The following is a 16,941-nucleotide window of genomic DNA, read 5'->3' as shown; positions in this document are numbered from 1 at the left end:
TAGCCACCATAGGTACTGCAGATTTTTTCTGAGTTGGTGATGGATGTATTTGGTGCCTATCCAAGCTAATTTGTTTGCGTATTACCAACTCAACCACCTTAGGCCAATCTACATTTTACTTCTGACACTAAATTACGCTTGTTATGAAACAAGCTTTGGGGATTCTCGTGTGGATGCAGCACAGGTTATTAAGATTTAATAAAGAAATGGATTAAAAAATCTGGATCAAGCCCGTCAACTAGGGATTCCCTAAACTTTCCACTGACCGCTCAACCACGACCGCTGCCGAGAGCAGCTGTGTTCATTGCACTGTTAGATGCACTGTATTGTGTCGCCAGTTGTGTGCCGACCCACTGGCGTTGACTTGACTTAGCCAAGCCAAGTCTGTGACACATTCACGGTTAAAGGGTCATTGTCCCCAATAACACCTCTTGCTACGTGGTCTGCTGGATGCCCTAATTTTTTCTCTGTGCATATTTTACTTGATTTATCCTATAAACCTAACTTCGTAGAGAATAATTTGGCATTTGCAAAGATGTCGGGTGCATTAATTTTTACGGGCCTACGACAGAAAAGTATTTTTGGCCCAGAGAGAGAAAAAATTTTCTGCCCGTAGTCCTTAAGTAATTATAAAGGCGCAAAGTGTGGTGTGAGGGTGCAAGACGTCAGATGTAGTTTGTGCCCATAGTAAGAAAGAGAGATATTTACACTGTATGACGGATTTTTACTATAATTTAAAGAGTTAAAGCTATTATTTTGTTTCAGTGACCTTTTTGTGAATTAATTTTGTACCGTTTTTTTTCTGAAAGTCAGTTTGTTGACTCTTTTTACACTTTTTTCGCTTTTTACATGCATATGCTTATATTCTAACGATCTTCTATGAGAACTGAGCATGTATTATACACAAAAACTGAAATATGTATAGTGTATACGGTGAAAGTAAATTAATTTTGACCACGGTAAAGTATATCGAAAAAATTAAGAGCAGTCACATATTTAATTTCTGATCTTTGCTTCTTACGAATCACTGACGCTTTTCGTTTCCTAGTGAATTCAAAGATCATATAACAACATTATCTTTCAGTATAAAATTACACCTCTTGCATAAATATTAATGATTTTTTACTAGTTGTTTAATAGACATTCTGGTATTATTTTTTCTTAGAGTATAAAAAAAAAAATTGCCATTATGAAAATTATACATTACGCTAATTATTACTTATGCTCTTAGGTATCGTGTGAGACGTTTTGCCTTGATGATAATGATACTTTAACAAGTGCTCTTCAGTCCGTAGAAGCTGAAATGATATTAGCAGCATCTGTACGATTTATTAAGTCGGAAATGCAATCTACAGTTAAGGGTAAATAATCCTTTAAAACTTTATAATGTAATCATAAGACACCTTTTTTAACATTGTTTAAATTTTTTGATTGTTTTAGCCCTAAAGAAATGTCATAACCGAGATGTCATAACTTGCAGACTGTTAAAAAAAGTTAATTTAAATAGAAATGAACTAACAGAGTAAGTAAGGTCACAATAAGTTGTTTCCATCGTGTTACTTCTTCGTAATAACATTAGGTATAACAGTTGTCATTAGCTTTGGTTGAAAAAAAAAAGTATTTTTAACAGAACGATAACTTTCTGGGCTGAATAGTAAAGTTTATTAGGCAATTAAATTTATCAAGATATTAATCTCTTAAACAAATTTACGTAGTACAGTAGTAGACATAAATCTGTTGTTTCTTTTCTGAACGTCAAAAAAGTTTTTTTTTAATTATGAAAGTCATCAAATGGAAAGCATTGATTAAAGTAAAGGCATTTTATGGGACAAAGACTTATAAAAGTGTTTTTAGACTTTCCTAGCCATTTTCTAATAATGCTTATTACCTTACAACTGTTAATACTTTATCATTGTATTTATAAAAATCGCTCGTTTTTTTTTAACAAGTCTTTAAAATTACCTGACTAAAAATTTTGTTAAAGAAGTCAACCCCGAACATTAAAAAAGCCTTATTTTAAACTCCGATGTGCCATAAACTACTTAAATCGTTAATAATACTTTATCTTTAAACTACATTATTTCTATTTCTAAATTACTTATATGTATGTTTTGTTTCTTGTTATTGGTTCTGTATTTTTTTTTTCGCTATGGTAAGAATTGTTTTTAATACTTAAAATTTATTGTAACAAAATAACTTTTTATAAGTTTTGATTATTAAGGAACTAGAAATTCTCGAACAAGGATGACAGGATCTTGTCTTCTTCTCAAAGACATCAGGAATCGTTAGTTAATCGTTTCATTTGACTTGATTATTAGCATATCCGTACAATAAAAAGAAAAATTAATACTTAAAAATTAAACTGAATGTCTAAGACTGCTTATGTATTCCTTTCGTTTTGACTGACGATAATTTTATCAGTTACTCCTTGAGAAACAATAGTAGATGTAAATAAAGCTTGTCTTTGATTGTCACTCATATAAAGATCTATTATTACTATGAACAAAGGGACTCACATGGAAATACAGATTAGTGATATAGATGCATAATTTCTTTAAAAAATAGTAGGTAATGAGAATAAAACAATACAAACTATCTAAAATAACGTATCTATCAATTCTAATATAAATTAAATGTCGGAAAATCAAATTCTTTATCTAAAGAACTCATCAATTTATAAGTAATAATTTGCAAAAACCAAACCAGTGGTTAAGTAAAAGAACTATTGACCCATTGTAAAAAGTTTTAGAATTTTGAATGTATGAACTATTTTTATTGATATTATGGAATATATTATAGTCAATAAATCAAAGTACATTTTAGTTATAACTGACAAAATATTTTTCTTTTCACCAGAATTCGTCCATTTGCTACTGATATGTCACTTAATTTTAAATACATTAAGTAGCGGCACTCGATTATTCAAGGTATATACACTGTTTTTATCAATAAATCCAAGGTCATATACTTAAGTATGTAGAAAATGACTCCTACTTAGATAGCTTTTTACGTAGGCAATTTTATGGAGGACTTTAAAAGTAAAATACATATAAAATTTTAATTCATACTAATGCCATAAAGGTAAGAAGAGACTAAAAATAACGTGTATTCTCTAACTTTCCTAAATGTTAAATAAAAAAAGTAGTGAAAAAGTACTTAACCCCATGTTACAAAGTTGAATATCTAAAACATTAATTTATAAAAAGCTACAGAAGCCTCAACAAAGGGTACTAAGTTGGCTATTCTAAAATAACTTGAAATGATTAAGAAGTATTTAACAGAAAAATTTTCGAATAGACATAGATCAAGCATTTTATAGAAAGTGGGTGTAGAAAGCCAATGGATTCTAATTATCTAAAGTTTATTATTTACTCACAACTATTGCGAGTTAGTGCTGCATTTTTAGCGTCCCTTCTGTCTTAAAAACTACTCTAGTGGCTCTTTAAACTACATTTGTCTTAATACGTGGCCAGAGAAATCTGATGTTTTAATTTTGGATACCTATCATATGTTAGAAATTTAAGTGTCTTGTTTTTATGATTAATGTACGTAATATAAGAAATAGGTTAGGATAATAAGGTACCATATTTTGATTTTGCGATTTCTTAGCCTTAAAATATTTGGTAGCAAATAATAAAAGAGTCTTTGGGTTCTGTACAACTAAGATGCAAACTAGTTCAACCATCAACTAAACCCTTTAAACATTTATTTACACATTAGGACACTTTGCATTAAATTCATATCATAATATTAAGGTTTGTTTTTGTTCCAATATATGCTGTAAGTAAAAGGTTAGTGATATTTGAGATGCGTTACAAGGTTTTTATATTGTCAGAGTTTACGAGTATATCAACAGGATGTGCATACGTAAGTGTATATATTGTTACCAAAGTCTCTTGACAAAGGAAGGTAGAGACGGTTGTTAGGTTAAATCTGCTTTATTTGAGTTGAGAGTGAGGAAGCACTACAACTGCCCAGTAGCTCTTGTGAATCCTGACTTTCATCGCCCGTCACGGCACGACTTCTATTCTCAAGTTCTGGCTGTTCCTTTTAATTCCTAAGTCATTCTAAAGGACAACACCTTACGTCAAGGGCTAATTTAAGCTTTGCCCCTGTTAGCATGATAAAAGTAGCAAATAAGCATGGTTATTTTTAAAAAATTACTAATAACGTGAAAAAAATCTGGGTGGTAGTTACATGGTTTTAGAACAAATTCAAACAGTTTGAGACTTTAAAGTTTGTCAACTAACGACCCATAAAAAATGCTAGTAGTGGCCATAAATGGTTTTTCGTGTCTAGAAAAAAACTGCAGAGTCGGACAAAAAAGTCAAAGCGGTAAAAAAGATGTGGAGTTTTAAGGCCAAGAAAATAAGCTCTAGTAAAATAAAATTGGTCCAACCGTTTTTTTGCAAATTTTCAAAAAAGCTTTACTTAGGACCCTTTCTTTGAAGACCTATAACTCGCGTTCCTTTAAATATTAAGACTTTAAAATTATGTACAAAGTATATCTTTTGTCTCCCAACATCCACACCGAATCTTTTAACGATCGATTGTATACTTTTGCAAATTGCTGCAAGAAACAAAAAAGGGTCCCTCCGCAAAAAAGTTGGACGTGGCTGGTTTTTCAACATATTGCCATTTTCCAAACGGCATTGTGTTAGTAGAGAGTGATTCTACAACCTACCAAAACAACGCTTCGTTTAACATTTTGGGAGCAAAAAATAAAGGTCAAAAACTAGTTATTTTCTGTAAATGCAGTAGTGTGGCAAGTTGCTAGCAAACCTTGGAGCTACAATGTGAAGACGGGAGATGGCTTACGACGATGGCTCACCACGGCGTGGTATCAACAGATAATAGCAAGGTTTTGACATCAATTTTCTGCGTACTCCCAAAATGTCAAACGGATTAACGTTTTAGTAGGTTGTGGAGTAACTCTTTTTGAATACAATGCCGTTTAAAAACTGGCAACGTGTTGAAAAACCAGCCATGTCTAATTTTTTTGTGGAAAGACCATTATTTGCTTCTGGCAGTGGTTTGCAAAAAGTTTACAACCAACTGTCTTAAAACTGGGTGTGGATGTTGAGGGACACAAGATAAATCTTGTATTAAATTTTTAAGTTTAATATAAAAAAAAATGCGAGTTATGGATTTCAACAAAATGGTCCTACGTAGCACTTTTTTACAAATTGCGGAAAAATGGTTGAATCGATTTTATCTCACCAGAGCCTAGTTACTTCGTCTTGAAATTGCGCATCTTATCTTTAACTATTATGTCTGACTTTCTCGTTTTTTGTACAAGCGAAAAACCGATTTTGGTCACTATTACTATTAATTTTGGGCTGTTAACTGACAGTGAACTCTTAAACTATATAGATTTGCTCTGAAACCGTTGAATTACCACACACATTTTTTCTGCGTTAATAGCAATTTTTCAAACCAAAGAACTTATTTTTTTATACTATCTCTGCTGACTTAGCCTTGACACTTAGCTGCTGTCATGCTTAATAGCCCAAGCCACGAACGGTGACTAGCTAAGCGGCTAACGTCTGTGAAATGTCCAAGGGTCACAGGTCCCTGAACTTGAGGGCCTACGCAAGTCATGAAACTAAAAAAATCAGTGGACAGTGAGTGCTTGGGTACCCCAGTATGAAGTTGTTCTTCTACAAAATCTTATGGTAAACAATATTATTTTGAATAGAAAAATACTTTGCATGAAACAATATTGTGTTCGAAGGTGGTGCAATCGTAGTAGGAATAAGTATACCTACGTGGATTGGGTATAATTTTAATTAAAATTTAATAAATCAATATTTATAAACATTATATTCGATCACAGTACAATAACAATAATATAGAAGCTGGCAAGTATAAGACTGTGTGCTTTCATGAAATCTTCCGGTGATTTTAGAAAAACTTACTGCTTACATTAATCATATACGATCTCACAGTTATTTGTCGTAAATATTTAATACCCGAAATGTAATTAAAGAACCATCTTGTAATATAGCATTTTACTGTCTTATTATTTCTTGTATGTTACATGTAAAAAAATTAGTATTTGACATGTCACCTTATGAGAAAATCATGCTTAATGGTATTCATATGATTTGTACAAATCTTCTAATTTTTCATGTCCAAAAGATTGCAAATGCATCTAAATAGATCAACCTATTAAATTTTTAAATACACCTACAAGTAATTTTTTTAAATAAGTTTAAAAAAAGGGAATGAAGTGTTCATAAAAGCACATATGTGAGTACGTACACATCAGTAAAACAATTGCTAGTTTTACAGCACGCATTATCGTTTCTTTTACCTTAGCGTTACTTCTCTGAACTTTTACCAAACTAACTATATGAAGAACGTCCTAAGGTCAAAAAAAAAACTTGAATAAGAAATAAAAAAATTGTAAAAGAATAAAGCACGGTAAAAATTATTTATTAAATCCATACAGTACAAAAAAATTGTTTTGCAATTTTTCAAAATTAAAAAAAAAAAAATCAAGGAATTGTATTAAAAATTATTTATTAATTGTAAAAGTAACAAATTCAGTATAAAGTCATAAATAATCATGAATACATTGGCAAGGTGCTTTGCTTAAATAAACTTATTTAAAAATTTTTTTAAAAAACTTTTAAAACAAATTTATTATGAATTTTTATAATAAAATAAGATAATTTATACAAGAATTGGTTATTTATATATTAAATAAGTGAACAGTTTGAATTTACATACATAAAACAAGGAGTTACATAAAAAAGGACGAACCTTACTATAAGATGCAGCAATTGAATTTCATATACTGGGCTTGTTCGTAGCAGAGTGGGCTAGGGCCTTGACCAGTGTACAGAAGGTCTAGGATTTAAATTTCTTTCAAAACTATTTTTTTTAATTTTTTTTTTTTAGGACTCGTTAAAAAAAACTTTTCAAAATAAGATTTGATAAATTCCAAATTTGTTGCGTGGTAAGAAGGAAACTGTAAGTACGTCACGGGGAAGGAAGTGAAGGGGGAGAGTCAAGCAAAATCCACTTCTGACGCACTTTTTCTCAAGGTCAAAATCTGCAATCGTTAATTTACTCTCACGCATAACGTGCCTATAAAAGTATAACTTTAAAAACCGTGGGTTACAGGTTTCTAGAAGAATTGAACCTTCGAGAAGGTTTTCATAAAGAAATTTTTTTTTTAATTCTACTATTTTTTTGGTAAGAAAGCATTATCTAAGTTACAACATTTAAAATTTAGTTATTATTTAAAAATTATAGGAATTTATTGCACGTACTTTTGCCGCCTTGTTTTATACACTTTTAGTTTTATACTTTTAGTTTTTGGTGCCGTTTAGACACGTTACGTTGACACATGTTGCCAGTCGAAATCTTTAACTATGCTACACATCTGAAAAAAGGTAATAAAATTCCATGTATAAGTACTTCGAAAAAGCCATACGGCATTCTACGTGGCTTTACGTAAGGGATTGTAAATTGGTGATTCTGCTAAAAAAATCTATGGAATAACAATTTAAGAAAAAGACACAAAATTAGTGATTTACGAATAACTTAAAAATACTTAACTCTACCATACTTTAAGGTTTCAAGTAGGTTTGTGATAACTTGTATAAATAGGATAACGTCCCTAAGGATATTAATACATTTTTTGTAGGTAACTACATTACCGATACCTTCAAAAAACGGATAAGCATAGCAGAACACTAACGTCATGAGTAATTTTTAGAGTGGTCATTTTAATGTTTAAATCTGTGAAATAATATTATAGCATAGGTTGAAGTTTTGCACGATTACTGTAAAAATAGTTTTTCATCAGTCCTTTGAGCTTTGCTGACATGTAGTATTTCTATTATTGTTTTTAATGAAAACTCTGCAGCCGCCTCATGAGGGCCCATGTTGAACACGTTGTTTAATAGTGTTAATCCTTAACATTTGTTATTACAACACATGTTTGAAAAATATAAGTAAATTGAGAATAGTCTATATATTACCATTTCCAATTTTTATATAATTTGGTATAATTTTATGTGAATAAGCAACGTTATTTACTAAAAAAAACACATAACTACGTCCTGCTTTAAAAACTACTAGAGTCAATGAAAAAAATTGAAGTGTTTTTTTATAGATATTTTTTTAAAAGATCAATGTTCTATCTATTCATTACATAGTAAATCATTGGATTTCTTCGATTAATAGCTCTGATCTTCAAATTTCGAGACGATCCAGGAATTCTATGAAAAATTGTTATGTAAACTGTACTCTAATAGGTATAAAAAACTACTACATACATGTGTAGACGAACTAGAACGTTTTTGTAGGGACAAGCTCTTTCGCCGAAACATCATACTACTGCTTATCGTAACACATTTAACAGACGAAGACCAATGTATGCTTAATAGGGTGGTCACATAGAAAATTGTGATAGGGGTCTTCTGATATTTTACTGGCACTTATGTTGGTCTCTAAATTTAATTTCATCTGTTTTACTCTCAAGTTTTTCATCTTATTTCAGTTTCAAATTTTCGCGCCATTCGGTGATGCCAAGAGAAAAAAAAGAGACAAAGAGAGTGTGTGTGCCTGTTCCTATAATATGTACTGCTTCTGCTATCAAAAGCATGCGGTGATGGGGGAGATTAACAAGAACTAAAGGGGCAAGGGGCAAGAAAATGTTTGACGCTTTTTCCTATTTTCGTCAAGTTAGGATCCTACATAAGAGAAGTTAGATAACATAAGGTTTGATGTTACACTTAGAGCTAGTATTTTTATATTTACAATTTGGAAAATTCTAATTTTAAATAGTTTTAGTAAAAGTAAGTGCTTTGTTTTTTTGTGCATACGGCTTTTAATACATAGTCACGAAAGAATATAAGAACATTTCAAAAGATTTCGTAACAAGTGCAGTAAATTAATGTCTTTTTTCTTACGTAAACATAAAATTAGTTATTAGTTTCTATAAATACTGCTATGACCTGAGATTTGGTAATGGAGCTAGAAACTGAAGATGGTGAGCTCCAACCTTTTGCTTGCCTTGGGCAATCGGTTTGTTGCATTGTTAGGTGCTTAATGCACAAGAGATCCCTCACTACTTTCTGTAGCTGGTCTAAGTCCCAGCAACATATAATGGTAAAACATATCTAGGACTCCTCTGCTTAGAAACAATGTCCAGCTCTTCTCTCCTTGGAGATGGTGTACCAGGCCCTGGTGAAACTCTCCACTGGAACACGATTAGTACTTGACCATCACTAAACTTACGAACAACATTGGGGTACTTGTCTTAGGATTTTATAGGGGATCACCTTGATTGAACACTTTGATAGACGTGGAACACTTAGCCGTGGGCAGATGTTGAATATACGCTTACTTGAGAGGATTTTTCCAGCTCTTTATTTAGGCTAAAAGACGTGCGGAAAGTTACGTAGGCCTTGACCTTGAGATCTTCTCCCAAGAAGTGGGGATAAACTGGTCCTGACTAGCCAAAAGCTAGTTCATTAGCGTTTCAGAGGTGAACTCAAACAGAGTGGAACGGGTCGATCATTTGAGTCTTGAGAATTGAGGTATATTAGCTCCAGTTCATTCCTAAAACTTGCTTTTCAACTTTTAGATGGTGTCAGAAATCTTTGTTATTGACTGGCTTGTTAGCTCGGTATTAACTGGCATGAGATCGTGATTATTACAAGATCACCAAAACGAAACTGATTTGTCACATTACAATACTACACGGATACCAAATTTTTTTTATAAGAATATGCATGTGTTAGAAAATGTATAGTAAACAAGTGTTAAGGTTTTTAAGACAAAGTTAAATATATCTCGTCTTGATTAACGTATATAATTAAAACTTTTATAATAACAATATTTTTTATAGTAAACAAATTTTACTTAAATGACTTATACTTTCTAACTCCGTAAATTACTAAGCTGCTTTACGTTCACCCAACACTTACTTAATATAGTAGCTTATCTTGTTACGAAAGTTTCCTTAATCTTTTTTTTTTTTTTTATAATTGTATACATGACGTTATTATTGTTGTAAATGTATACAACGAGGTATACAAACTTCGTTTAAAAGTAAGCAACCGTATTATTATTGTATCTCGATCATTATTGGTATGAGCTATAGTGATATAATTTATTTTAAGTAAATCCAGAACATATGAGATAAAGCATTTCTAATAAAGTAAGTATTACGATCTATGAAAATACGACGATAAAGATGCGTATTATCAGGTGCAAGAAAACTAAGTTTGTGCAAAGTTCGAAGAAAAGTAAAAAGCGTTTTACGTACTTGCCTTATGCTTGTAACAAATAATGTTGTGTGGCTGTGCATTTAAAAGTGTGGATTGAAATAATAGTGGCTAGTAGGATATTGCTGTCTTTGAAAGGAGACCGTAGACGCCTGAATTTTATCACCCTATTAGTGCTCTGGCCTACTTCAGGCATTGATGTTTTCCTGTCAAAGTATAATATAATATGCTAAGGGCACGCTTGCTCCAACTGCACTGCTTCTTGAGCAGTTCACCTTCTTGTTTTATGTGCTTATACTTTCCTCTGTAATATTTTTTTCTCTATATTTTTTTGTCGATATTTTTTTGTCCTGCTTATGGGCCTTGATGCCGTGTTTTAGAGGTCTGCTAGTTGCGCCAGTATTTTTCCATGGCCAAGCATTATGGTTGTGCCTTTCTCTTTCTTTTTATCTGAAATATACTTAACATGACAAGTGCATTAAGCTGTGTCCTCAGGACTATGTGCAACGACAGGCGTTTAACTTAAACTGTGGTAGCTTGTCACTGCAAGCCTTTTTTCTTTGTTGGCAGAGATTGCACCCAACTTTTGATCATGTTGGACAACGAAGTGCAATAGGTGTCAAATAACTACATGAGGTTGGTTAAGTAAGTGTGTTGGTGTTGTAGCGTTGTGTACATAGTTCATAAGTATTTTTTATTATATTTTTCTTTTTTTCTTTCTTTGCTCAGTTTCTTCTCTTTGCTTAACTTTCTTCTGCTAAATAAGTGCTTTATCTGTTTCAAAACTAGTTTATTGTTTTCTTTGTTTTTGTTTTTGTTTCTGTAATTTTTTTTTGTTTTAATCCTAATATTTGATATTGATAATTTTTTTGCTTATCTTTGCTTGGAACACCACGTTTTTTTTTTTCTACGCTTACTCAATTTATTTGGAAGGGAGACTCTGTGCAACGGCAGAACCTGGGTCATGCTATATTTGAAACCAACTGAAGAAGCCGTTTACGAGCTTCACTGCAGCCATTGCTTCTGGATAAGGATAGGTTTGTTGGATTTTCCTGTTAATTATTGTCATAGATAGTTCTTTTTCTGGAACTATTTTTTCTTATAATAAATGTTTTTCTTATTTTTTTTCTTACAACAGTATTGATCTTAGGGCGTCATAGATGTATGCCAGCAGTGTGGTATCAAAGTTGCTCTAGAGCTCACGAGGCTGATACTTAATTGCACCGTGCTGGATTTGTGGTGGAGACATGTGATACTTTTCGCTACTGGTCCTGGGGACGAGTGACAGCTCTTCTTTTGTACCGACAAGAAGAAACACAACTTTGGGTGGCCCAAGAGTTGAACTGAGGTTATTCAGAGCAATTTGGGACTGTCATCCTAATGCTCATGCAGTCCGTGAAACCAGGCCACGCGAGTGGTCCTATGATTAGGTGCTAAAGCTACGTCTCTTTCTCATACGTATACGTCAAAGTTAGAGCCTATAGGAAGCCCCTGATTCAACTGAAAATTATCCTCTCGGTTTAACAGATACGAGACTTATACGGGTAGAGAGATAACTTACATAAGAATATCTATATGTAAGACTGGCCTACAATGGGGGCCATCATTTGATGTGGTCTGTTTTCGTGTTTTAATTTTTTTTGGTATTTTTTTTCACCTCTTTAATTTGCTGGTAAGCCATGAAAGCTGAACAAGGATGCTGAGCTATCGTTTCCTGGCTTTGTCACTTTTCTGGTTTTGCATTATTTGTCGAATTTTAATTAACAGGTTTCTTTCTTTTGTGTTGCTATCAGTTATATTTCCGTAAATTTCCTGGAGTAAAATCAAATGATATGTATCAAATAAGCCCCCTCACTTATTTCTAATGTTGTCTTCTATCCTTATCATATCTTCTTTTAGCCTTTTATATTTTTGTATGTTACGAGCTTGTAAAACAATGTCATGTATAAATGGGCCCTTGCTTAAACGTTTTTTTAAGACCTTACTTTTGCTTTTCATCCTTGTTATCTTTTTTTTAAGGAGTAGTTTTTAAATTGCTTCTTGTAAACTTAACAAGTTGCCAAAAAGTGTTGTATTATCGATGATTCTTTTTCTGTTTAGCTCCATGTGCCAAAATATTCTAAGATTGCCTTTCAAGACCATAGTTAATGCCGATTACAGTCTTGTACCCTCTAAACATGCCTTGCACTTTGCGTTAAGCATTTGAGTGTCTATTCCATAAATAGTTATCATATAATCGTTTGATCATGTTCATTCTAATTCTTATGTTATTTTATCCTTTGTGAAGTAAACCCAAGTATTTTGTGCGTGCATTCTGTGCCAGTAGGTCTTCTCTGGTTGCGCGATCCTTACCTCACAACTGTTATAAATTTTGTAGCCCTTTCTTGCTGCTTAACGTATCTCACATGCGAAATGGTCATAATAGTGCGAAGCTATTAGTAACGTTGTCAAGATCTTGTTTTAAGGGCAAGGGGTGGCTCTGTAGAGGTTAAACAGAAGGAGATCCATCGCAGGGTTTGAAGTTAGGTGTCGGTGCCTAAAAAAAAACTACCTCAAATATTTTAAGGAGCTTTGTTATTGATTTGGCATATTTGAGTGATCAAACAATTTCTGGTTTAGTTTCATTAACAGTAATGACTATAGTACAAAATAATTCTGAGTCAATAAATCTGGGGTACACAGCTTTTTTTATGGTAAACAATATAGAATCAACTTTCAAATTGGAGTTTCTTGAAAATTGCTTAGCTTGGATGGTTATTGCAAGCACTTATATTATTAGTTTTAAAACATTGAATAATTTTTGGCAATAATATTAGTTCAGTCGTCTTCTTATTTCGTTGTGCTACACTAGCTCTCCAGATTTCCTTCGTATTTTTGAGGGATTAACGTTTTTTTCGTGATCAAGTAGGCTATTCCAATTGATGTGTTGGAGTTTTTCTCGAATGTATATTTCAATTAGTTTTTGTCCGCTTTGTCCATAGAAATGGTAAAATATTTTAACGCTGTTCTTACGATAGGTAGGATTAATCATCTTTTCTGTTTGTTACTGTCTTTTCGCCCTGTAAGCATCTCTATCACCCTGTTAGTGTGTTGTTTGGATAACTTAATTGTACTCTCCTAGCTTAATACTTGCTGGTCATATGTATGTGTCTACTATTATGTTCTCTCCTCAATTTCTCCATGCCTGTAGTACGTTCTCGCCATTTAACATGATGTTTACTATGTCAATTCTTTTGGTAATTTTTCGCAACATGCTTGATGTCTTCAGGTATGACATACGCTCAATCATAAGCCCTGGACTTCTGTGTATTCTTTTGATCCTCTAATGGCTCTTTCTTTATAATCGTCTGGGTTCTACAACTATTATATGGTATGTTGCTCAAGTTAATCCTTACCAATTTATATTTTTTTTACCTAACTATTTGCTTCCACTAGGCTGTTTTTCTTGCGTCTGAGGTATACCAAAAAAAGTTGCTTTGCTGAGAATATAAGATACTATTATTAAATTGTATCTAATACTTGTTGAAATTTATAATAAACTCTACTATACTAATTAGACATGCTATGAGACGATTTAAGATAAAAAAGGGGCAGCCACTCGTCTGAAGTCATCTACGTAAGAAACTCTTTATTCGTTATCTTTCCGAAGCTCAACACTGTTTGAGACAGTCTATTCCTATGATTTCATGTAGTCCTACATATTGTGTCTCTAACTATCTAGTGCGTTGCTCTTCTAGCAGAAATACTGCTTCTACTGCTAAAAGTGTTAAGAGCTTATTATTCTATTGTAGGAATACTTGGCCATAATATTTTGCCAAATAATAATTCATGTAGTGTATATTCTATGTTCTCGTACGCCGTAGTGTTAAATGCGTGCATGAAGACGCCCAGTCTTTACTATTTTTGCAAAACCTATCAGATACTTGTTTACTGTGTGTCGCACAATGTTAATTTCACCGTTAGATTGTGGTCTGTATGAAGATTTATTACATTTGTTGATTCGAAAAAAGTACGCAAATTTGTGTAGTAGTTTTTTCCTTAAGTGTGTACCATTTTTCGACAGAAGGTGATTAGGTGGTCCAAAGAGGTAAAAAATGTTATTTAAGATGTTTTTAGCTATTCCAAAAGCGCTTATTTGCTTTACTTGTATTAAAATTATAAATTCAATAAGCTCATGTTGCACAGTAAGTATCCATCTATCATTTATATCTTTTTCTGCTAGTAGGCAGTCTAATAAAAATAGTAAAAATCTATTGATATTTTTCTACGTAAAAAGGTAAGCGTATCAGTTATTATCATAGTTTATTTTGTTCTTATACGAACTTGTATAATTTCCAAACATCTATAGCATCTTTAGATGTACTGTCATTGCATTTTATGTTTGCCCAGCTATGATATTTGGATAGGTCTTGTTTATGCCCTGATGGCCTTCTACGGCTAACTCATGATAGTCCCTTGATAGTCCTTCATTTACTGCCATCTTTTTATTGTTAATCGTATTGTTAAGTTATAAAGGTATAAACTTACTGGTAAATAGTGTTTTTAAAAATTGTTCTTTAACTCTTCCATGAAATAATCCCACTGTGGTTGCTTTAGAATTGTTAAATCTCTTATCAGCCCTACTAAATTATAATTGTTTGCTTCCATGATTCTCTTGAGCTTCTTTATGCCTTTTCGTTAGTCTATAACTCATGTTTTTTCATTATGATACGTTATTACAAATACTTTTATCGTGGTACTGCCAAACGAACAATGGTCTGCAGTTTTACCTAATAACCACTCTTCAGTGTGCAATTCTTCTGGTTTTAAATGGCCTCTCAAAATCAGAGTTTCCGTTATCTCTGTCTTAGAATGCTTGATGAGGTACTTAGAACCACTAGATTTTCTGTGTATCAGATCGGGTGTTTAGTGAAATTTTGGACATCATGAAATGTTTTGTCACTTTGAGGCCACGATAGCTTTACCTAAGACATTTGTTACAGAGTTGTACGTCAATCCTAATGCTAGAGCTCTAACTTGCGCAGTATTTCACTCTAACGCTGTTATTTGGTCGTAATTTATTTTAATCTCCAACTTCTGGTGATTCAAGATAGTTTTTACCGTTTGAAAGTTCAAAAATCGCTGTTCCTAAATGTATCGAACTCCTTTCATGCTCTCCTACTCCCCTTCCTTGGCCAGACCATGCCTTGATTAGTAAATCCGTTATTGTCTTGGCCTGTTTTTAAGGTAAAATACATAAGTTTTCATTTCTTTCAAGCTAATCACCTACGAATATCGTTCTAAAGGCAAGTGTGCTTCCGTTGTCTTTTTTTTAAACAAAATCATTTACTTCAGATTGTGTAAGGTATTTTATCTGTATGTTCTCTTCTTTACCGAATACATCGTGTTTGAGTTTGCATAATAAGTCTCCTCCTCTGTCATTTCTGACAGTAACAATTTTCCTTGTTTTGTAAAAATTTCTAAGTTAAGCTGTAGACAGCCACACAAAGGAAGATGCGTTATAAAATAATGTAGCAACTTACCATGCAGTCTAAGCTTTTTACTCAATTTCCTCTCTTACATAATCCCTCTCACTTAATTTCCCTTTCTTGCAGCGTGCACCACTCTACTGTCTACTGCTTCATCTCTCTGTCTCATATGTACGCCACGTGCTCTCTACCGCTCATGCTGCTGCTATACCTATATATATATATATATATATATATTATAGGTGTAAATGTTCTTACGCTATGACTGAGCCGATGCGCTTGCTCAAGCTGAGGTGTAGGTGTGGAGCAAAGAGAAAGGAAAAGAAGGACAACAGCCTTGCTTATTCTAGAGGCAAAGCATACGTGCGTTAATTGAATAAATATATACGTTTTGCATAACTCAGTGCATGGAGAAGGGGGTTCTGGTTAATCAGAACCTTGCTTTGCTGTTGTATATTAATTGTATACAAAAGGGTAAGATGAAGCTTGACCTCTTTGGAGTCTTCGAAAAAATATAGTAAACATCGTTATTCTTGCCTATTTATTCTTTCATACGTATAGATGTGCATATAAGCACGTGGTGGCTTAGTCAGCTAGGTCGTGGATTGGCACGCAGAAGACCGTGGTTAGATTTCTGACCAGTGCGACTTTTTCGGGCAAGTACCTCTGTGATTTTTCACATGTGCTTTTTCACCACGCAATGCTCTTTGAGGAGGGTTTAGACGATCTCCTCGAAGCATAATTTCCTAATTTCCCCTTACTCCCCTCCTATAATGGGAGGCCACCTATCCCTTTTCCTTTCCTTCTCCCAAGTGCCAAGTGCCCGCAGTTGTGCTCTTCATAGGAACCAGACGTAAAGCACTATAATATATAAAAAAAAAAATAAATAAATGTACGGAAAAAAACGTGCCCAATGTATTGAATATGTATAATACGGCAACCAGCCTTCAAAAACAATTAAAAGCGCTGCATGTCGAAAAAACAGCTGAACTGGTTAAAAATAACAATTTTCACGGGTTTCCTGAAGTGATTTGAGAAAAAGTTTTTCTAAATACAACTAAGCAGGTACTTGCAGTCATAACGTTATTAACAAAAGGGTCAACGTTTTTTACTTCCATGAAGATTTTTATAAAAGTTGTATATACCTTACGCAATATTGTAATATCTTATACAAAAAATCTACTAAATTCTTTTGCATAACAAATTCAGTTCTTTCCTTAATAAGT

The 16,941-nt window shown here is 33.0% G+C and overlaps 1 protein-coding gene across 1 annotated transcript in view; it reads left to right on the top strand.

The window, feature by feature from the left end:
- Nucleotides 1-16,941, top strand: part of Nos (Nitric oxide synthase) — a 2,633,257-nt gene that overhangs the window by 1,606,294 nt on the left and 1,010,022 nt on the right. The window contains exons 16-17 of the mRNA XM_089593752.1: nucleotides 1,232-1,361; nucleotides 1,441-1,522. Coding sequence (XP_089449878.1) covers nucleotides 1,232-1,361; nucleotides 1,441-1,522 — 212 coding nt within the window. The remainder of the gene's footprint in view (nucleotides 1-1,231; nucleotides 1,362-1,440; nucleotides 1,523-16,941) is intronic.

Source organism: Copidosoma floridanum, unplaced genomic scaffold (assembly GCF_036245765.1).
Source record: "Copidosoma floridanum isolate Cflo_tuat_1 unplaced genomic scaffold, Cflo_Japanese_pri ptg000020l, whole genome shotgun sequence".
Lineage (NCBI taxonomy): Eukaryota > Metazoa > Arthropoda > Insecta > Hymenoptera > Encyrtidae > Copidosoma > Copidosoma floridanum.
The sequence above is the reverse complement of the archived record's forward strand: the minus strand, read 5'-3'. Positions and strand labels throughout refer to the sequence as shown.